At 41.8% G+C, this 24,101-nt stretch overlaps 1 protein-coding gene across 7 annotated transcripts in view; it reads left to right on the forward strand.

Moving 5' to 3' along the window:
* Positions 1-24,101, forward strand: part of CAMK4 (calcium/calmodulin dependent protein kinase IV) — a 286,233-nt gene that overhangs the window by 117,829 nt on the left and 144,303 nt on the right. For 6 of the 7 annotated variants that reach the window (XM_045022426.1, XM_045022422.1, XM_045022421.1 and 3 more), the window contains one exon: positions 9,391-9,469. In XM_045022426.1, coding sequence (XP_044878361.1) covers positions 9,455-9,469 — 15 coding nt within the window. In that variant the 5' untranslated portion in view covers positions 9,391-9,454. Of the gene's footprint in view, positions 1-8,837; positions 8,857-9,390; positions 9,470-24,101 lie in introns of those variants that run through there. The other variant, XM_045022427.1, reaches the window with a different exon arrangement.

Below are 24,101 nucleotides of genomic sequence, written 5' to 3' on the forward strand. Positions count from 1 at the left end.
TGATTTAAAAAAAAATCAATTTAAATCACCAGGATCTATCTGCCTCCCTTGGTATCTCTGCACTGACGGAGCTGGAGGCCCTGCCCTTTATACTTCCTGTTACCCACTTCTGGTGGGAGGGGCGAATCAGGCCTGGCTCCGCCCACTTGGGGCACAGAGCGTGGTTCCTCCCACTCTGGGTTGGAGGGAGGCCACACTGCCTCACTACAGTCACCTACCTTGTGTCTCTAATTTCCTTGAATACTTATTCGCTTCTCTGTAGCCTTCCCATGTCTCGAATCTCCAGCATAAGCAGAATGCTTCTGTCTGGCCTTCTTAAGTACATAAAGGTTTAGGACCACATCAGCTGTTGGCCAGACAACTCTGTCTGACCTAATTGAGCCTATTTTATCATGGATATAGGTAGCTAATCTGTCTTGCCAAGTGTTTATAGTACATACCAGTTATGGTGTCTGAGCACCTTGCAAATATTTTTTAATAACTTTAAGTGTCATTCATTTTATATTCATTTTCTGCTGGCTACCTACTCGTGTTAGGATCCAGTTCATTCCTTCCCTTCCCTCTATCCCATAATTTTTAAAACACTTCAGTGCTCTTTAACCCTTCCCTTTGCTTGTCTGGTGCTATCTTCCACACTGTCCTCCTTCATAATCTCACCACTCTTGGTGTAAGAGCCTTCTCCTTTGCAGTGCCTGTTGTCTAGAACAGCCTTCCTTTATCTCTGTCTACCTCATAGACTGTGCATCTTGTTTTAACTCCCACTAGAAATCATCTCTCCATTCATATCTCTTTTAAATTTGCTTGTTGGGTAGTATTGTTTAACTTCATAAATGCATTTGCCTTCATAAGGTGTATGGAAGAGAGTATATAAGTTAGTGTTGTTGTACTTGCATCTGACGAAGTGGGTATTCACCCACGAAAGCTCATGCTCCAAAACGTCTGTTAGTCTATAAGGTGCCACAAGACTTTGCTGCTTTTACAGATCCAGACTAACATGGCTACCCCTCTGATAATTGTACTGAGTGGCGCTCTCTGAAGCTGCTGAGAAAGGTGAAGTGTAACACTGATTAATATACATCCCTAGCATAATAGCCTTGCTCTTTTTTCACCTGAGCAGTTAGCTAGATTCATGATGATGTGGATTATTCCAGTGAAGATGGAGTCTTTAAGTGGAGACATGTATCCATGTTTGGATTTGGAGACAGCTATTGTTTCAGTCACTTTTTTTTACATTTAGTCTAAATGAAAGTCAGCAGTTATGCCCAGGACAACAAATTTGAACAACCCCCCCCAAGAATGACTACATGATATATATTGCTGCATACAAAAGGACATTGAGATTGCAAAGTTGAATACTCAAAGGTTAGAAAATGCCCAAATTAAAGCTGACTGTGATACTGCTTCACACTGGTATGTGTAGTATGTGTCTTCCTCAGTGCCTGATCCACAGAGGATGCATGTCTGTTGCAGGCTCCAGCTATGAAACCTGGCTCAAGCTTTAGAAATTCATGCTTTTAACTTTGGAGCTCCCTGATTCAGTTCCTAGTATCTGCCAAGATGGTGGCTGGCTATCCTAAAACCTTAATACATCTCTTTTGTGTGTGTGTGTGTGTGTGTGTGTGCATATTATTATTTATTTGTAATACTCTAGCACTCAGGAGTCCGAATCATGGACCAGGACTCCGTTGTGCTAAATGCTGTAAAAAGACAATCATACAGTCTTTAATTACATAATTGAACTCTACATATATTGAGTGTATATAAAAAATAAAAATAGTGTGCAGATTTATCATTTCTGCTATTCTACTTGGTTTACATTTCAGCAATTTCAAAAGACTCAAATATGTAGCTGAAAAAATCCATAATGTCCACACACAACATATATGTCTAAAAATATTCAACAACAAAACCAAAGATACATACATACAAATATTTGAAGGAAAAGGGGGCTTTATTCCTGTGTTTGAATATTTTAAGAGCTATTTCAAATTAATTTGCAAAATATTATAGTACGTATGTGCAAAGTATGTCATCTCATTTTTCTCTGATTTAATTTCTAAAGTTTGTGTGAAAGCTCAAAGAATAAAAACAGCAAAATCGAGATTGACAACTGAATATTAAATTTTCCAACTTGCCAAAATCATTACAATTGCAACAAAATAATAGCTCCATTATAGAATAAAAATCCCCTTTCCTAGCTGCTTGTCCACGTTCACAATGAGCGAGTAATAATGCCTCTCACAAGTTGTCCCCAATCTTAGTGCAAATACTTATTGTATGGGAGCAACTGTTTTTGTTTTCAAAGCACTTTTATGTTTAGATGTCACAGTTGTGTTCCGGGGTGCAATCCAGACAGTGAGGGATTGTCGCCACCTTCCCTGTAACCCTGGTGTTTTATATGCTCTGCTGCGGTGTCTCACAGCCTGTACACTGACAGCCAGCAGACAAGCGTGCATGGTCTACGTGTTAAACAGGTCTGCTAAGCACTCTGGTTCCAGCAGTCTGCTTGTTACACCTCAGCCACACTCTGGAATCCACCAGCCTTGGTTACTAGACGGCTGGGAGTGGTGCAGTGCCAGTGCTTACTTTGTTAGACTTGGTTGGCATTGGAGTGGGGAATATTCTGCTGTGACAGTAAATAAGACACTTGTGCTGCACTGGTCTGGAGCAGGTACTGGTGTGTGTTTCCTCTGTGACTACCAGCCAAGTGAATCCAACACTCCCCACCCCCCGAGTCCTGAATTTCACAAAACCGTGTGCTCTGCGAGGTCCAGCTCTTTCCTGGACCATTCAGAGGAATTATAAGGTTCATTGGCTCCTCTGAAGAGACAAAAGGCACAGCTTCTCACTTCAACTGGAGTTAACAATCGCTTCAGTTCAAGCACAGCACTAGGCTCGTTTCGATTAAAAGTCACACCAGCTGATTAACCAAAGGAGAGAAGATTTTAAGTGATGCCAGGTACAAGGAATACAGTTAGAAAGGGTTATAAACAAACAAAAAAGGAAGAATAAATTTCCTAATGCTAAAACTGAAATAAACTATTGTCTAAGTATCAGGTAAGATTCTTACCACACACTTCTTCCAGCAAGATGGCAGACCGCCCGTCTGGTCAGGATCTCTTACCAAAGACAAATTCAAGTGTCTTTGTTTTCTTAGGTGAAAGATCACTTGGGGTTCTTTGCCCCTCTCTTTTATAGTCCAGTGAACCTTTGAAATGGGGTCTTCTGAAGGATGCCTCCCAAAATAAAGTCAATTCAAGCTGTATGGAAGGAGACATGGAGTGTGGTGGTGAAGAAAGTTCCATGCTAGTTTCCTCCTCTCTAGATGTTTGCTAAAATGCCAGTTAATCTGTTCCTGCCCTCTTCTATGCAAATGAATGGACACTTGCCATGTGATTGGTAAGCAACTCTGATGACAGCTGGCTGGAGGTGTCAGCTTGTTCTTTGTCTGGGAGAAACCTCTTTACCCACTCTCCAGTCTTGTCTGATAAATACATTTTAGTTCCATGTTTCCTTCATATTTCTGTTGTCGTTTGGGTATTTACCATATGCACACCACACAAGAATATTAATGATCAGTGTGTTGTTAGTCTTCCAATGTTGCTGTACATGACACACATCAGATACCATCTGACATTAATGAATTGGGATACACTGAACTTGTCAGGCCAGCTGAAACTCACTACCAGATACCAATGAGCCCCTTGCCCTCTTGCACTGGGATGCTGTAGGGTCACAGTCAGTCATACTCAAGCAGCGTTAGATGAGATTTATATAGTGTTTCTTAAGCTTTTTTGCAAGTTCAGACGTTGGATATTGCTGTAGGCATCCCTCTGTGTAGCAGAGCAAGATTTTTTTTAAAAAAAACAAACACTAATTTCTGCAGTGTGTATCTGAGCTTTTAAAAATATATCTCATCCAAAATCACTAACCTGATTTCCAGGAGCAGTAAAAGAAATTCCAGCGTTTTCCACAGAGCAGAAATTCAGTCTCTTAACATGGCAAACTACTTCTGTTTTCTCTTATATGTCCTCTTGATATGATTCCAACCAACTCTGAATAATTTGTGCTTGGAGTTTAGTTAGACTTTAATACTCCAAGGTGAGAGAAAGGGAACTAGGAATGAAGTTGTGAGCTCTTCCAAACCCTGCCTGCTCGTGAAAATCTCTTTTCTAACTATAAAGTCTCATCACTTGCAACACTGAAAAACTCAAGATGAGGGCACCAGTTATAATGATTACAAATGTTCTAAGCTTTCCTCACTTACAAGAGCTTCTCAGCACTGAAGTTTTCCACTACTTTCTCTTGACTGAGGGTCTAATCTGAAAAATATATCAATGACCTTCCAAACCATGCAGGTCCAGGAAAGCTCTGTGTGTTGGTCAAGCAGTAGGCTGATTTATCCATGATAGGGCTGCTGCAGAAATCCAAAATAAACAAAGCAAGATGTACTTCTTGTGAGCATGTTGCAGAGCTGTACAGAGCAGTAGAGAACTCATGAAAATGAGCATCCACCTCCGACACTATGCTACTCTCTCTTTTCTAAACCTCTGTCTCCGTTCTGCATGATCCGAGGAGGAAGACTGGCTCCAGAGTGGGGGCTTTTAATTGAAAACAACAAACCAACAAAAAAGGAAAGACCTTTCCCATCACAATCATCAGTTGGAAGGAAATGGGTTTCTGCTCTCATAGCAGTTGTTTTATGAGCACCCCACCATTAGTCAAATAATTTGGGGGTCTTCCTGTTCATGTAGTTTGCCACTTGTTTCTGAAGGAGGGGATTAGGTATTAATTAGAAGGCTCCTTTCCTCCCTGACAGAAACAGCACTTTCAGCCATGACTGTTTGTAGGTATGCCAGCAATGGCCTCTTTATCATTCTTCTCCAGCTGCCTGATGTTCCATTGTTTGGGAAAGAATGTGGCTCTCAAATTAGAGGGGGGAAAAGGGAGCAATTTGCCCCGGGCCCCGCAGGGGCCCTCAAGGGAATGTTGGAGGCTCCTCCCCCAGCCCCACTTCCACCTCCGCCTCCCCACATCCCCCAGCGCCTCAGCATGCCGTGTCCAGGAGCAGCCATGTCCAGGAGCGGCCCTGGACAGAGCTAAAGCGGCGTGCCTCAGGCGGGGCCTGAGCTCCTCCCGCTCGGAGCCGCGTGGTAAGGGGGCGGGGCTGCGGCCGAGTGGCAGGAGCTCAGGTCCCTCCGGAGCCAAGCCACTGCAGTGCTGCCCAGGGCCACTCCTGGACACGGTACACTGAGACTCTGGGAGGTGGGGGTAAGTGGCACAGTAAGGGGGCCGGGTCCAGGGGGTTGGATTAGGGGTAGGGAGTCCCAGGGACTGTCAGGAGATAGGGAGGGGGTAGAGGTGCGGGGAGGCGGTCAGGGGACAGGGAACGGGGGGTTGGATCATGGGTGTTCTGGGGGTCTGTCAGGACTCGGTGGGTGGATAGGGGTCGGGGCAGTCAGGGGACAGGGAGCGGGGGGGTTTGGGGTGGTGGGATCCCAGGGTGGTGGTTGGGGGTGGTGGTAAGGGACAAGGAGCAGGATGGGTCGGGGATTCTGAGGGGTGCAGTCGGGGGGGGTAGGAAGTGGATGGGGGTCGGATAGGGGGCAGGGCCAGGCTATTTGGGGAGGCACCGCCTTCCCTACCCTAAAGCTCATTCAGCAGTTTGAGGTTTGCAGACAGCTATTTAACACAAAGAGCCAAGCTGTTATCTTTTCCCTTAGGGCTACCATCCCTTTCACTTCTCAAATGCCAAATTATAGTCTACATTTAATTTCAATGCCATAGGGAGATTCATGTCAGGGGAGGGTAGCTTCATTTAAAACTAGCCACTTTAGATTAATAGTGATGGAGCCAAGAGAGCCATGGGGGAGGGATCACATGAGGAGAGCAATATCCTATACCACCTACCTCCTTCCCAACCCTACCAAGGGAGACCCCCCATCCCCTGCATTCCCTGAGGCTCCAGAGAGGTTAATTCAGTGGTTCTCAAACTTTTGTACTGGTGACCCCTTTCACTTAGCAAACCTCTGAGTGTGACCCCCGCCACTTATAAATTAAAAACACTTTTTTATATATTTAACACTATTATAAATGCTGGAGGCAAAGCAGGGTTTGAGGTGGAGGCTGACAGCTCGCGACCCCCAGTAATAACCTTGTGACCCCCCTGAGGGGTCCTGACCCCCCAGTTTGAGACCCCCTGGGTTAATTTAATTTTAGCACCCTGTGTCCATTCACATGCATGTGCTATTTTGAGCATTTCAGTTTTCACAACATAGGCTCATCCCAGATTCTGGAACAAGCTCAAATGCTCAGTTTGTGGAGTATGTACATAAGCTATACTAAAGACAAACCCACAGTAACCGTCTCCAGTTTGTGAGGGACCCCCTGGAGCCAGTCTCTAGGAAACAGATAAATTCATGGAGATTAAGTCCGTTAATGGCTATTAGCCTCTGTTTGTCAGAGGATGGAGATGGATGGCAGGAGAGAGATCACTTGATCATTACCTGTTAGGTTCACTCCCTCTGGGGTACCTGGCATTGGCCACTGTCGGTAGACAGGATACTGAGCTGGATGGACCTTTGGTCTGACCCAGTGTGGCCATTCTTATGTTCTTATGGTCTAACCTAAATGAACCCAAAGTTATGGAGACAGCAAAGTATCAGAAACCTGGAAAAATCTCTGACTGGATGGGCTCAGGCGTTCGGTCACAAGCTGAGAAGGTTCAAAAGTTTTGGATCTTTTTTAAGCAGAACTTTTTTATTGTTTCTTTAAACAATCAAACACAGCAAGCAGCAAATATTTGGCCATACACTTCTGAAACCCCAAACCATGTTCAGGTTTTGGCAGACTAATTTCAGCTTTTCAATTAAAAAAAACACAACAATTTTTGAAGGAAAGCAGACATTGTCCATGATTTTTTTCTGCTTTTTAAAAACTCCTAGTTTTCGATCCAAAAAAAGTTTTGATGGAAAATATTTGTCCAACCCTTTTAATGAAGTTTAGTGCCTTTTAGCACTAGCTGATGCTGAGAACCAGTGATACCTTGTAAAGGTGACTTGAAAAGAAGTTTTCTCAAAACTGGGTTTGTGCCGAGATGTGGAAGGTTTTTAAATGTTTATTTTTCCCAGGGTGGGCGGAGGGGCAAGTGGGGCAATTTGCCCCAGGCTCCGCAGGGGCCCCCACAAGAATATAGTATTCTATAGTATTGCAACTTTTTTTTTTTAATGGAAGGGGCCCCTGAAATTGCTTTGCCCCAGGCTCCCTGAATCCTCTGAGCGGCCCTGCAATTTAGGACTCCAGGGGATGCAGTGACAATGCTCTTTACAACAAAGTCCTCCCCATTTCTAAACTTGCCCTTTTAGATTTATATTGAATCATTCCTTTTGAAATGTGGATAACAAACCCAGACGCCTATCTTACAACTCAAAATCTCACCCCAAATTATTTTCTTTGCCCCCGTATTGTCACACAACCCCTCTCCAGAAATCTGTCTCCTCTTTTCCAGCCTTAATCAGATGACATTTGATATTGTTTTATATTATCGGTCTAGAGGGTTTGTCTATTTCACAGGAGTATATGAAGATTAATTAGTGTAATGTTTATATAGCACTTTAAATATGTAAAGCACTGTATAATGATGATTTACATTGATGCAGTGACCTTCCTATTGCAGTTCTTTAGTAAAATATTGAAAAGATATGTATTATTATAACGTGTCCTTGGGGATTAACTCTTTTTATGTAGAGGGTTTGGGTTTTTTTTAACTCTGGGTATTTTTTCGGTCTTGTTGAATAGAGCCATTTGAGAGTTTTTCATTGGCTAATGAGAAATGTTCTGGTTAAATATATTTAATGATTCTGAAATTCTTTGGAAGTTAGAATATTCCTATACATGTATCAATATGTTGTTACACATTTTTTTAAAAATTCATTTTTGCACACTAAAGAAATACAGTACCTCCACTGTACATAGTGTGTAGAAATGGACAAACTTCAAAAGAGTCAATGGTTTGATACAAGTAAGCTCTCAAGCAATTACCTGTTTAAACCTTTTCTGAACTGACCTGTCATGCAGATGCTTTTCTCAAATGTATGTTCTAATTCAAACATAAATTATAGGACTTGATCGTGCTCACTCTATGTAGTGAGGAAAAGGTCCCTCCACTGCAGGAATTACTGGGTTTAATTCTAGAGGATGTGTTATGCAGGGGGTTTTATGAGATGATCATAATGAACCCTTTTAGCTTTAAAACCTATGACTCTACGAACTTTAAGACTCAATAGTGCTGATCATGGAAATCTCATGAGAACAGGTTTTCTTGTAAAGTTTCAAGCAATTCCTGATTCCAGTTGGTCCAGATATGTCATGAGAACCAGTGATGGTGATCAGTATTTTGGTACTTATGCGTCTGACTTAAGTTGGCAATAAGAAATTCAAATGCTAAAATGAAAAATAATGGAATAACAGGTTAACTGAAATCTTCAGAACCTCCAAAAACGATCCCAAAGGTCTTTCCTGCATCTAGCCAAAGGATGCAGTACAGTTCCTTTCTTGGCAATAGCAAATGGAACATGTTAATTTGAGCACATTATCAGTGCCCCGACCTGATGTGTTTAAATAAATCCACCTTGAAGACAATTGAAGATCGTGGGCCAAATTCAGCCTTGGGGTATTCAGGTACAACTCCAGTTGATTTAACTGAAAGCCTCTTTTGCTTCTGCTAGGGCTGAATTTGTCTTCTAGTAGCACAGTCTGCAAGCAAGTGGATGAGATTTGGGTTTGCTATGATTAACCAGGCAATTGAATGGATACTAGCGCAGTAATCTTTTCCCCTTTGTAAACATCTTAACAAAGGTGAGATACATTGACCTAGAGCCTGGGCCATATTAAGTCCCTTTTGTGACACTCCAGCAGCAGAGGGAATGTATAGTTGCCCTAAAAGTGTTCCCCCTAACCTCTGCTTCGCAATCTTTTTTGCTTTCTGGTATAGGGAGAGTTTCAGGGCATGTAAGGGGGCAGGAGAAGGTGTGACTGAACTTCACTGAGATCTGGCAATTTCCACTAGCAGAAGATCCCAAAGAGATGGCTGGTGGAAGTTAGGGCAGACCTAAAGCTGCTCTTAGTTGCATTTGGGGCAGTATCAGGTTCTGACTTCCCCCAGGATTTGAGGGGCAGAAAGGCAGTGTAATTACATCTTTGTCCTTTAGCTGCACTGAACCTGAGCACCGAAACAGATGAGAATGTAGCAGTTGATATTTTAACCCTTTGCTCTGCAACTTATTAGAAATCTCCAGTTGGAAATAAGAAGTCACACAGTGTTGTCTAATTAGACAAGATATATTCAATAGCCTTAAATAATAACACTGTTTGTTTTTCTTTTTCATTTAGTGGTGCTACATCCATTGTCTACAGATGCAGGCAGAAAGGAACCCAGAAGCCTTACGCTGTCAAAATGTTAAAGAAAACTGTAAGTTGTTTTTTGGTTACTACAGAATTGTTGTGATAACATTGGTAATTAATTTGTACCCTCTTCACCTCTGAGATCCATCACTCCAGCAGCAGAGCATCTTCTGCTCCCCATACTTAAAGGGATTTGGTGGAAAGCATGAGTAAGTAAGGCCTACAATCTGAACACTGGTAAAGGGGTGGGGTGAGGGGTGAACTCAATCAGAGAAGGAAAGTAGTAGGAGGCCAAGAGAAGGGGAAGAGAAATGATGAGTCCTGACTGGGTGGAAAAGAGTGACTGAGGGAAGGCTGAGTGGTTGGAGTTCAGGAATGTGAATTTTATTCATGTGCTAGAATGGCAACATAACGGCAGGTGGGTAGGTGAAAACATGCCTAACTGCTACATTAAGTGGTGGTTTCAGTGCAAGACATAATGGACAGGTTCTGTATCAATAAGATGTTGGCACTAATTTGTAGTCTTTGAAAACAGGCCAAAGATTAAACTGGCATAGAAATGAAACTAGAGGTGCTCCTTCAGCATCTATGTTTGGCATGCTGGCAGGAGGCAAAAGGTAGTTGTGTGAAAAGCTTGCATTGCTACTGCTTGTGCTGGAAAACAGAGGTCTTTAGTTTCAAGTTTCAACAGTTTAGCTCCCTACACTCTCACATTCGCTTAACATTTTAAAAATAAACAATTGCTCATTTAATTTTTTTGTGATTCTTATTCTGAAATGCACTAAGAAAACAAATGGTATAATTTAAAAAATCCCATTACATTACGTGGAGTCATGACCCACTTTGGAGTCCCAACCCACAGTTTGAGAACCATTGATCTAGTCTGACCTCCTGTATAACACAGGCCAGAGAACTTCCCCAAAATAATTCCTAGAGCACGTATTTTAGAAAAACATCCACTTGTGATTTAAAAATTACCAGTGATGGAGAATCCACCATGATTGTTGGCAAACTGTTCTGTGGTTAATTACCTCCACTGTTAAAAATGTATGCCACATTTCCAGTCTGAATTTGTGACGCTTCAACTTCCAGCCTTTGGATTATGTAATTCCTTTCTCTGCTAGATTGACGTGACCACTATCAAATATTTTTTCCCCCTTTAGATACTTATAGACTGTAATCAAGTCACCCCTTAACCATCTCTGATTAAGCTAAATAGAGTGAGCTCCTTGAATCTATCACTATAAGGCGTGTTTTCTAATCCTTTACTCATTCTCGTGGCTCTTCTCTGAACCCTCTCCAATTTATCAACGTTCTTCTTGAATTGTGGACACTAGAACTGGACACAATATTCCAGTAGTGGGTGCACCAGTGCTAAATAACCTCTTTACTTCTACCCGAGATTCCCCAGTTTATGCATCCGAGGACTGCATTAGCCCTTTTGGCCACAGCAACACACTGGGAGCTCATAAGAACTGCCATACTGGGTCATACCAAAGGTCCATCCAGCCCAGTATCCTGTCTACCACCAGTGGCCAATGTCAGGTGCCCCAGAGGGAGTGAACCTAATAGGTAATGATCAAGTGAGCTCTCTTCTGCCATCCATCCATGTTCAGCTGATTATCCACCACAACCCTCAAATCTGCTTCCCAGGATAGAGTCCCCCATCTTGTAAGTATGGCCTAAATTTTTTGTTCCTAGGTGTATACATTTACAATCAGCCATATTAAAACACACATTGTTTGCTTGTGTCCAGCTTACTAAGTTATCCAGATCGCTATATCAGTGACCTGTCCTCCTCATTATTTACCACTGCCCCAACTTTTGTGTCACCTGAAAACTTTATCAGGGATGATTTTGTTTTCTTCCAGATCATTGATAAAATTGCTAGCATGCAGGGTCAGGAACTGACTCTTGAGTACACCACTAGAAACACACCAACTCTATGATGATTTCCTATTTACAATTAGATTGGAGACCTAGTATTTAGCCAGTTTTTACTCCATTTAATGTTTACCATATTCATTTTATATCATTCTAGTTTTTTAATCAAAATGTCATGCAGTACCAGGTCAAAAAATTAATGTGCTAGACTCCTTGTAGGAGTCTGTCTGTTACATCATATATTACATAATAGGAAGTGACGTGTATGTCCCTGAATAACAGTGGTGGCTAGATTCAGTACATCCTTGCTTATCTAAATATTGTGGTTAACACTGAGTAAGTTCACGTAACTGAAGGAATTTTGTGTGTAATTAATAGTGTGCGCGAGACATGCCCCTGTTACTGAGAACAGGTGGTATTCTATAATTGGGCTCATTTGGATAATTGACCAGATAATCAAGGTCATACTATAATAATGTACAGCTGTCTGTATCTGCGCTTGATGAACTACTATAGATCTGTTCCAATTTGGGCAAATTATCATCACTCACGGCAGAGTGCTAAGCGCTTTCCTAACAGAAAAGTAGGTCTGGTCTCTGACCAGAGGAGCTCAGTCTAAAGAGTAATTAAGTATTATTCAGATAATATTTTTCTGTAATTAAATATGCCATTAAAATGTTGATCAGTTTAGATTTTTTAAATAAAATCTTAAGAGCAAGAATTATAAATAAGAGGACTGCAGCAGACAAATGAAATAAAGAGGGGTAAGTAGAGGTGTGATGAGTGAAGAAAAGAGAGGGATTCTGGCTGGTTTTACCTCTTTGACATAGGATCCCACTGGAAAAGATGTGTCAGTCCCATTGTCTAAACCTATTTGTTCATAAGGCAGCATCTGGGAGCATAGAGAAATAGGAAGAAAAAAGATGGAAGAAGTGAGATTAACTCTAATTTCGCTCTCTAACCACCCAACAGTTAATGTTTCATAGGGCAGCAGAGAGAAGAAAGGGAAGAGAAAAAAGAGGTGGTTGTAAAAACCAGGGCACAGGACAATGGTTGAAATCATGCTCTCTCTGGGATGGGCTGCAGTGTGGTAGCTTAACTAGAGGTTTATGCTTTGGAAGTTGATCACTTGTGGTAAGTTTTTGGTACTGTACTTTAAAACATCTGAAACTATTACCTTTCACCTTAGATATTTCTGAAGGCTAGAAACAAATGAGACTTTGTTAACTGAAGTAGCATATTGATAAGAGTCAGCTGAGCATTGATATAAGGAACACAGAAAATGTCTATACCTGTTCTTGTTCTCCTTGTTCCTGTTTATACTGTATTTTAGTTAAGTAACAGACTAATTTTTTATGATCTAGTAGCTGACTATTGAGCTGCCATCTAGGAGATCTACAGTTCTGGGCAGGACCCAGGCACCAGTTCAGTGGAAATGTATGTAATGGGAGATCTAGACTCCCTTTGATATCTCACTGCTGTCAATGTTGATGAGAATAATATTCCTGAGATCTCTCTGGCTACTAAAGCAAGTCAGACCGTCAGGCAAGGTAGATCATAGCTTCTACTGCAGCTAAAAGTGGACAAAGAGAAGAAGGCCTTGGTCTGTTAGAAAGTAAGATTAAAGAAGCTGAAAGAAAAGTTGGCATGGATATTGGTGAAAATTGGAGAGAACTCTAGAGTAAGAAATTAGGTTTGGAACTTTTATTTCACAAATACATCAATAAAAATATTCACTTTTAATAAAACTAAATTTTGTGGTACAGTGAAGAAGCTTGGTAAATTAATCTCTCTCTCAGGCCACGTTTACACTTACCGGGACGGTCGACGCGGCGAGTTCGACTGCTCGGAGTTCGAACTATCGCGTCTGATCTAGACGCGATAGTTCGAACCCCGGAAGCGCTAGTTCGAACTCCGGTACTCCACCGCGGCAGGAGGAGTTGCCGGAGTCGACCTTGGAGCCGCGGAGTTCGCTTCCGCGGCGTCTGGACGGTAAGTAAGTCGAACTAGGGTAGTTCGAATTCAGCTACGTTATTCACGTAGCTGAATTCGCGTACCCTAGTTCGACCCCCGAGCTTAGTGTAGACCAGGGCTCAGATTCACTGATAGACTTGACCCAAACACTGTTCCTGAGCTAGGCCTGGTTGGCAGAGACCGAACTATATATAACTCTGAATTATTTTCAGGAGAGTTCTTAAAATTCTGCCAACATCTATCCACATAGGAAGCAGATGAAGGATGAACCAGGCAATGTAAGCATTCTTAAATCATGTTGAACAAACAGAGCTGTCAGCCCTACTCCGCCCTCAGAAGAGTCTCAAATAATAGGGCCCCATGCCATGATGAACTGTCTTCAGACTACTGTAAGTTAAGGTTGCAAATGTGAGGTCACATTTTGGACACTACACAGTCACTTATACACTGTTAGTATTTGAGAGGATGCACTTTGTAAAGACCAATAACACTGCTCTAAGAAGGAACTTAAAAACCTGCCTGAAAATTTTAGTCAGTCATATTAATTATAATATCTTTTTTTGTTTATAGAGACCTTTTCATCAGTATAGTAAAACTGTTACTGTTATAAACAAAGTAGATCACATAGATCAACCCAGAAATGTTTCCCAGAGAAGAGGAGATTTCTGGATGTTAAGAATCCAGGTAATTTGGTGAACAAGGCTGCAGGCCCTTTTCTCATTTATTGTAGAATTTGAAAGCTGTGTAATGAATGAGGCAAGGGACAGGAAGAAGAACAAGGATAATCTTATAATTAAGGCACTTGAATGCCATCCATGGAACTGGATTCTATCTCTGCCATAGACTTCCAATGTGATTCTGGGCAAGTCACTTTAAACCAAGTTCACAAGTGCCACTGTATGTTCCTCAGGTTCTGGGTGTCCAACTTGAGATCCGGGGGACCTGATTTTCAGGTATGCAGTGAATACTCTCTATAAATACATCACAGGGATAAACACCAGGGAGGGGATGAAGTTATTTAAGTTAAGCACCAGTATTGGCACAAGAACACATGGATATAACCTGGCCATCAGCAATTTTAGGCTAGAAATTAGGTGACGGTTTCTAACCATCAGAGGAATGAAGTTCTGGAACAGACTTGGAAGGGGATCAGTGGGGGCAAAAAAACTACCTGGTTTCAAGACTGAGCTTGGTAAGTTTATGGAGGGGATGGCATGATGAGACTGCCTACAATGGCATGTGGCCCATCAGTGACTGCTAGCAGCAAATATCTTCAGTGGCCAAAGACTGGACTCTAGATGGGGAGGTCTCTGAGTTACTACAGAGAATTCTTTCCCAGGTATCTGCCTGGTGTGTCTTACCCACATGCTTAGTGTTTCACTGATTGCCATATTTGGGGTCTGGAAGGGAATTTCCCCAAGGTCAGATTGGCAGAGATGCTAGTGGGCGTTTGCCTTTCTTTGCAGCATGGGGCAAACGAGAGTAAATGGTGAATTCTCTGTAACTTGAAGTCTTTAAATCATGATTTGAGGACTTCAGTAACTCAGCCAGAGATTAGAGGTCTGTTACCAGAATGGGGGGGGGGTGAGTTTCTGAGGCCTGTGATGTGCAGGAGGTCAGAGTAGATAATCATGATGGTCCCTTCTGGCCTTTAAGTCTGAGTCATACACAGCCCTGGGAGAGCTCCCTCTGCTGGATGCTCACCAGACTGCTGTTTGGGCCCCACCTCGGTGAAGTTCGTGTGCTTTTAAGCTTCCCTTGATCTGAGTAGGGTGTGTAGTAGGAAGAGACCAAGGGACAGATGGGGCATAAATCTATGGATGGTAAAGTAAGGTGGTCACATAACAGTGTTTAGCCCACTGGGCCATCTTTACTCTGTGCATTATGTTTTTCCGGGATGATGGGTAAACATTCTCCCCATAAAAAGACAAAAAAAGAGCCTGATATAAGCCCTTGTATCAGAGGCCTGGTATGAGGCCTGAGCTAAAGTAGCGAGCAAGCTTTGCTGATATAAAGCAAAGTTAGCAAAAGTCAGGCTGTGAGCTAACATCAGGCTCTGCCTGCTTGCAAGTTCACAGAATCTGGCAAGAACAGGGCTGATATTGTGGGAACACACATTCCTAAAAAGTGCTAGGCACAGAGTACTCATGGAAACACGTTCCCGAAGAGTGGTACCAGAACATCCCGGTATCAAGGATGGTACAAAAACATCCCCCAAAGAATAACAGAAACATACTGACCCCACCTAAAAGATATGGACAGGATGACAGTGTGATGAATAGAGATGTTTTGATTGAACCAACATGTACAAGGAGATGGGTAACAACTAGCCACGTCGGAGTGGCAGTAACTTATTATGTCAGAGGAGCAGTATGTAACTTATTTGTATCGGGGTATAAAGAGGTATCTCTGAGAGGGTGTCTTGGTCTGGCCTAGGGAGGAACGGAAAGTCCTGCCATTCACTGAGCTGGTCCATTGTTACAGGCATACATGTATTAGTGGTCCAGTAGAGTCTGCAGGATACTAGTACCATACTTCGTCGACAATAAACGTGGCTGAGTGCCTTCGTCTCTTAATGGATCTTGTGGTCATTGGGTGTTTCGCTCGAGGTCTGCCATGCCAGCTGTCTGCACACGGCTGGGGCAGCACACAGAGGGAACTCGCACATGAAGCCAGCAAAGAATCCTGTGGCACCTTATAGACTAACAGATGTTTTGCAGCATGAGCTTTCGTGGGTGAATACCCACTTCTTCAGATGCCATCTGAAGAAGTGGGTATTCACCCACGAAAGCTCATACTGCAAAACGTCATGCTGCAAAACGTCATGCAGCCACAGGATTCTTTGCTGCTTTTACAGATCCAGACTAACATGGCTACCCCTCTGATACTTGACAACATGAAGCCAAACATCTATCAACATCCAACCACAGGCTGCAGCACTTTTTTTGTAGGCCTCTCTGGCACCTGGGCACAGGCTCTCTGTCAGTTATTTCTTCAGGGAAATGGGACCTCTCAGCCCATCTGCCCTAGGTTCCAGGATCAGTGCTAATCCCACAGACCTCCAGTAGCTTAAGTACACCCTCTCCCAGAGCTCCAGTCTTCTGTGCCCTCTGGGTTTACAGCTCAGGGACATGTGATAGGTGTAGCACATAACACTCACATAGGCATTTGCAAAATTTTCTAGAGACAATTATTCTTTACTTCAGTTAGCATAAAAATACACAGATCTGAAGAAAACAGTAACATTTCTGTACGCGTTTCCCTGTCAGTTTCCTCACCACTCTTGAGTGTTCTCTGGGCTTAGATCAGAGTCCAGTAAAGAGTCTGGAAGCCCCTCTCCTGCACATGACTTCTCCTCTGAATCATGGAGTCTGTCTCTCCTGTTCAGCCAGTTTCCTTCTGCTCTCTCCCAGAATGGCTGGTGAGGGACCCATTCGTTTTAACCTCACATTCCCTTTTGTCAGGTGACCCTCTTATCATTCTTGTCGGGTGATCAAAGTCCCCCACCAGGAGATCTGTTGCTTAGTTATCTTTCTCCTGGAGTTCAGATTTGAAAAACTAGTTTACCTTGAGTGGTTGCCATCTCTTTGTCCAAGGGGGACCCATTTTAATGGACCATGATCAAAGTTTAATTACCCTCTACTATTAGTCCTGTGCCAGCTGCAAGAATTTCTCTTATTACCTCCTGTGGGTTTTAGCTCAACATGAAGGCAAAAGACACAGGGAAGCCAAGCGAGCTCCACATTCAAAATAATTTGCAATCCAACAAAGACAAACAGAGAGTCCCCAATATCAGCTGCAATTCATAAACTATGCATAGATTCCCGAGATTGTCATGTTGAGCATTAACAGCTGCAGCTGAAGTCAGTAAATGCTGTGGATGATCAGCATCTCTGACAGTAAGGCGATATAGTCTGGAGTAATAAGTATAGGGTTGGGAGTCAGGAGGTCCTGAATTCTAATCCTGGCTGTGTCACTGTGGCAGTGAGCAAGTCACTTTGCCTTTTTGTTTCAGTTTCCCTGGCTGTAAAATGGGAATGATAATATTTGTCCATCTACCTCACGAGGGTGTTGTGGGCGATAACCTGTTAATGTTTTTACAGTGCACTGAACATATATAAGAATGCTAAGTGTTCTGAAAAATGAGACCCTATATGTCTCAAGTAGGCTGCCCATATACAGTCGTTACTTGGGAAAATTTTGGACTTAATCTCAGTTCCTCATCTATGAACATCCTCCCTACCTCACAGTGTGTTGTGAAAATAATTGTTTGTGAGGCTGAGAGAGAATCATAATTAGAACTAGTTTTCCCCTCCGAAAATGTTTGACCGTTTTTGGGGAAACAAAAACTTGTGGCTGCAAAAACTGAAAAGTTTGATTCAGAGATGTTGCCAAGGACCCTCATGGGGTTGTAGTTCAGGTGTCTAATGCCCCAGTTCTTCTCTTGAGGCAGTGCTCCCTGGCCAGACTACATCTCCCATGAAGCACCACAGTCTCCCCTCTGACTGAGCTGCCACAGTGAGTCATGAGTAGGGCACTACCAAATTCATGGTCCATTTTGATCAATTTCACAGCCATAGCATTTTAAAATTAGTCGATTTCACGGTTTCATACGTTTACATCTGAAATTTCTTGGTGTTGTAATTGTGGGGGTCCCAACCCAAGAGGAGGTCATAGAGGTGTCTCAAAGCTATTGTAGAGGAGTCACAGGATTGTTACTCTCACTTCTGTGCTGCCTTCAGTTGCAGAGCTTCCTGCAGCCAGGGGAGATATCTGGAGGTGGGTCTGATCTCCCCTCTACCCCCCAAGAGCAGCTGTGCAGTGGAAGAGGAAGTCCGGTCCCTCCCCAGCCTCTCTGGACTAGCTGCTGGAGCCCAGTGCCTGGTAGGAGCTCCTGCCTGGGGCACCCCCAGACCTGCCCCTCTCCTCCCCTACAGTAGCTAGATTGCATGGGAGAGATCTGATTTCACAGCATGTGATGCATTTTTCACAACTGTGAATTTGGTAGGGCCCTAAATTAATCATGCGAGAGGTAGTCCAGCTGGGAAATCTGGTCCATACAGGAGAATGGGGGCATGAAGTACCTAAACTACAGCTCCCCTGAGGAACACCGGCAACGTTTTGAAATCAAAATTTTTGATTTTGGGGTGTTTGGTTTCTTTTTCTTTTTTCAAATTCATTGAATTGAAAAGACAGGTTTCAAACAAAAGGGTTTTGATGGAAAAATTTTGAGTAGCCTAAATCATAATGCACTCTCACAAGAAGGCAGAACTAAGGTTGCATGAGCAGCCTTATTTTAGCATTTCCTAATTTTTGAGGGCTCAAACTTGCAAACTAAATATTATTTTAAACATAATGTGTTAATGTAGTGTCTTAGGTTTAAAAAAAAATGTGTAACTGTGTATGAATGTATAAAAATAAACTATAGTTTTGCTGGTCATCATTTTGAAAAGCCATATTTTGTCAACAGACACCACAACATGGCATCTGAGATACATTTTCCCCTTTAGTCATTTCTTATTCTGAGAATAAAGAGAGTTTTGCCACTAACTTCTGAGAGAACTAGGATCCTAAATACTGTACCACTGTGTAGTCATTGTTGGCAAATAATGACTGTTTAATTACCTCTTTGCCGGTAGCACTAGCTATTGTATGCCTGGATGGCTTTATTTTTCTTGATGTATTGCTTTTTAATCATCTGTGTCATCAAGTGTTATTAATTTATGATTCATACTGTTATATATGTTTCATTTGAAAACTGAGCAAAATATCTCATTAAAATTTTTGACAAATGAAGAAGACATGTAGCATAATGGGGGGAAAAAAAGCTTTGGCTTCCCATTGTTCACATCCAGTCTTGGCTCATAAAGAATTCAGTTTTAAAATAAATTTTAATTCCACCAAATAAGCATTCTACAGAGAAGCACAATAAAGTTATTTTTTACATAAATATCTGGTAAAAGAATAAAGCAATTAAAAGAATACTTCTTCTGCAGTGAGATTGATACCTGGTTTTGATTTTATGACCTATAGTTTTTGACACAGTGAGTGTACATGGAAATTTTTACTGACAAATAACTTTGGAATATAGCATTTTGTTCACTGGAAAGTGAAAAGTGCTTTTTATCTGTATTGCCAGATCCTTCACAACGGGAAAAATCTCTCACTCATTCAAAAATATTGTCCTGTTGTATATTGTCATTTTACAGGTAATCTCCATTACAAAATATTGTATTATAATACATTGTAATGCAGATGATGTATAAAATCACTTATAGCGGAACAGTATTTTTCAGCTGTCATCGTTTAGATTGAATGGGTTTTCACTTCATGAGTAAGTCATCCCTAGGGTTAAGATATTAAGTCAAGAACAGAGAAGTTGTATTGTCTTTTTTGCACTGCATTTAATTTACAGATAATTACATAACTTTACTTTCTGATGTTAACAGATTAACTTTCAGAAGTGTAAAAGTTAGTCAAACTGATGAAAAAAGGAATATATGAAACTAAGCTTTCTTACCATACTACTGTACAATTTGAGGAAATTTGACTTATTGCATAACTTGTATTGTTGAACTAATAATTCTTAGTAGCTAAAGAACATCCTTCAGGTGATTAAACTAGTGAGAAGGAACCAAATTATGCGCACACTGATTAAATAGGTACAATTGAGGGAACAACTTGATTTGAACATTTATGAGGCAATTTGTGCAACAGAGTTTTTCTCACCACCCCCATCCAGGCACAGAAGGCACCCTTAATATTGATTGTTCTTCCCTCCCCAACCACCTCCTGCATGAAAGGGCAGTCAGCTGCTTCTGCATCTGTGGGAGTGCTCTGTGTGTCCAAAGTCTGCACAGGGGTAGGGACCAGAGACTGGGAATAGGAGAGAGATAGGTAGCTATTTGGTAGACCTCACGTGGAACCAAAAGCAAAGGGTCCAACTCCATAGAAGGGCTGGGGAAGAGAGCACAGTTGCATAGTTCCCCTGGCACCCAGCAGCAAATCGGCAAATGCACTAAGCCAGTGTGAGGTTAGATTAACGTTTTATTAGAGTCCCCCTCTTCTCTTCTGAACTCGGTGGGGTTATGCCACCACTAGCTGAGGAAGCCTTGGAAGCCTGACTCCAATGGAGCTGCCCTGCTGGGGAGAACAGCACAGGGCCAGGAGTTGCTGTGGAAGAACAGTGCTTCTGAGTGGATGGCTCTGTGCTTGCAGTGGATTGCCTGAGGTCTACAGGGTTTGAGTTAAAGATCTGTGAAGATCTGCTTCTTCCTTGGGGGAATGAGAATCAGATTTCCTAGGGCACTATGAGAATTGGGTAGGATTTTTAGGATGTTACCGTATTTGTTACTTTCCTTATTACCATAGCACTGAGAGTAATGTGGGTTTGGTTGCCAGGGGTTTGGTTTCTCTTGCATACTTCTAAAGACAAAACCAGACACACACATGTGACAGGGAGGGAAAAGAGAAGAGCAAAAGATAATAAACTGCTGCTTTTTCTATTTGCTGCTGGCAGTTCAGTTGTTGGAAAATCACAAGCGTGGCATATAGTGCAAGATCCAGTTAACCACTCTCTGGCTTGGGAAAGTAAGTTAGCGGGGTTGCTCTTATTTTCTTCTTACCCCTGTGGGAGGCAAATCTCCCTCTTTTTAAAACATGAAGTTCTTTATTTTATTTTGTCTTACCAAGCTCAGGCTGCTCAGTATTTACTAGCTTGCCAAACTCTGTATGACAGTATGTTGCAAATCTGTCCTGACTGGCTAAGTTTCACTATTATTGGTAAGATGGCAAAAGGGAAGGATAGGAAACAGGCTGGAGAAATAAAGTGGTGATGGAAAATTAAAAACACTGAGAAGGGGCAGCAGGAATTGTAGGTTCACATCATGAGTTGCTCAGGAGAGGCCATGAAGAGAGTGATTTTGTCTGATTTCCTCTCTTTGTGTGGTCTGGGCAGAACATCTTTCAAGACCAGGATAAAGAAGGCCCAGTGATGTGATGGTCAGTCCTCAGGTGCCAACCTGCAGTGGTGGTAATAACTGGGCAGGTGGTCATGATGACCATTCAGCCTCTTTGTCATGCTGAGTTCACTGCCACTCTGAGCAAGCTGCCATGTGCTTCCTAGGAGAGAAGTGTAACTTTATCCTTCAAACTTAAATTAAAATATTTCTTCAGTATTCCGGCCCCTTCTATTTAAGCACCCTACTGTTATTAACTATTGTGCTGTTCCAAAGATATAATTCCCTTATGCTTTGTATTTATTTCGCTAGCAGATGTTTTAAACCTGAAGTGGGCTTGGTTCCAAAAAACTAAAGAGTGCTAGTATGGAAAATGTAAACACAGTGAAAACTAGTTGGATGTATTTCAATAAAATAACAAGAAATAACATAAATAAGACTTTGTTATATTTGTTATGTTGTACAGAGTTCTAATTGCTTTGGTTCATAAGTTTTTCAAGAAAATTGGGATTCAGCGTTCACCACAGGGTTCATAAAGATTAAACAATCTGATAGTGTCTTAGAAACCCAAGCAAGACTTTCAATGGTAGCTAATAACTAGCAGAGTTCTAGGTTTTATTTTAACTATCTTAGCATTTTAGCCTTTTATACATATTTTAACCAACTCTTCTGTTTTTCTTTTAAGTGCACTTCATCCCTACCCTGTGTTTTGGTCATGGTAAAATCATAGCAAGAAAACTACAATAAAAAGTAGAACTTTTTTTTTTAAATGTGTGCAAATATAGTAGGGTTGAGATTTTAGTGTAATTGTACAAAAGGCTAAACATTAGCCTTAAGTCAAGAGAATGCTACAATGTAGCTTTCAAGAATATTGAGGAAGGAGTTGTCTTAATTGCTGAAGACTAGGACAAGGGAGAAGCCAAAAATCCTTTTAATTAACACACTGGGAAAAAAAGTTATCATATTAATGTCTTATTCTGAAGACTTGGTTATTCTGTTTAGGTATATTAAGTGTTTGTATAGCTCCCATTGCTGTACTATCTGAACGCCTCACAATCTTTAATGTTTTTACCCTCACAACACCTCTGTGAGTAGAGCAGTATTATCCTCATTTTACAGAATGGGAACTGAGGCCCAGAGAACCAGATTCTCAAAGGTATTTAGGCTCCTAATTTCCATTAGGATCTGGGCCAGAGAGACTAAGCAACTTGTGTAGGGTCACAGTAGGGAATTGAGCCCACATCTCCTGAGTCCCAGGTAATTATCCTAATGATCTTTCCTTTGCAGATTCAATTAACACAGCTCTCTGCCCTGTGATTTTTGCATCAGTGTTTGTTTATGATTCTTCCTCAGTCAGGCAATATTCCTTACTTAGGTCTAGGATTTAAAACATTTTTAAAATTGTCCCCCCTCTTTCCCTCCCCCTAAACTTTGGAAAAGACCATGGTGCCTGGCCTCAAAACTGGTGGACACCCTCTAGCAGTAGCTGTCTCTGGAAATCACAGGGTCGGCTCTGCCTCAGGTTGTATTAATTCTTCTGTCATTTCCAGGAGGCTGGAGGGAAATCAGTGTCCATCCCCTGTGTCCTCAGCCCTCCCAGTCTCCACCCCTTCCACAGACCATGCAAAGAGTCCTTTGTAGCATCCCAAGAGGGAGATGTCACCATGAAGATGACTGAGACCCCTGCTATATTAAAGAGGGGGGATCCATGCAGGCAGACCTAGAGGTTTGTTTTTCTTGTTAACCCATAATGGCAGTGAAATTGGTACATAGTTTCTAGTCCTAAAATAGCATCTAATTGGTAGTATTAACTTCTAATTCCGTTTGAGTTGTGGGTGTTCCTCTGTTCAGTTTAACAGGGCTTGGAAACTGAGAATGAGAATTGTTTTAATAGATACTGACATTTAGAACCATAATACAATAAATTCTAAAGGTTCAATCTCTCAATCCTTTGTAACAAGATGTTAAACATGATGCTGCTGTAATTCTGTAGCTGTTATTTCTTTAAACTCTTGATCCCTATTTCTAACATTTAGAGTGCCAGAGTCTACGGTTTGGCTGTCCTAACAGGGCAACAGATTCCCCTGACCGTGGGGAATCCTTGGGAGGCGTAACCTGTTCTCCACTGTCCACTTCCCCACCCCACATTGGTGAAGCAGAGTGCTGATCCTCAGCTGGTGCAGCTCAGCATGGCCGAGAGTGTGGCACTGTGTGTGCGTGAGAGTGAGAATGCTGGTTTTAATATTGCCAAAGAAAAAGTTCCAATATTTGGCAAAAAGATTTTCCATATTTTCTGTTGGCTTGGCAAAAAAGTAAGAAGCTCAAGTAACTGTGTGTGTGTGTGTGTGTGTGTGTGTGTGTGTGTAAAATATATACGTCTGTATTAGACAGTCATAATCTCATAAGTCTTTGATTACAAATGGCTTGCATGGCAACCATATATGTCAGTATTTATCTATGGAGCATATGGTTCATGTATTATTCGATAGGAACTGAGGTTAGTCTCAGCTCAGTTATGGTATAATTCTTTAAATCATACAAGGAGGCCTTGTGGCACCTTAAAAACTAACACATTTATTTGGGCATAAGCTTTTTCTATGCTTGCTTCTACCATGAGTACTAGATACTGTAGTAGATTTTATAGACATAAAATCTTTTAGGTTGGAAAAGATATTTAGCAGGTTATGTAGTTCATTCTCCCTGCACTGTAATATGACTGATTTCATGCTTAATAGTTAGTCTCAAGTGTAGCCTTTAATAATACAATAAAGCTGGCTTCACAGTTTATCTTGACATCTTGTCCCGAGGTCTAAACTATTACTTTTATTTATTTGTATTACAATAGTACCTCCCAGTTCTAGGCTCCATTTGTACTAGGTTCTG

This window comes from Mauremys mutica, chromosome 6 (assembly GCF_020497125.1).
Source record: "Mauremys mutica isolate MM-2020 ecotype Southern chromosome 6, ASM2049712v1, whole genome shotgun sequence".
In the NCBI taxonomy this organism is placed as follows: Eukaryota; Metazoa; Chordata; order Testudines; family Geoemydidae; genus Mauremys; species Mauremys mutica.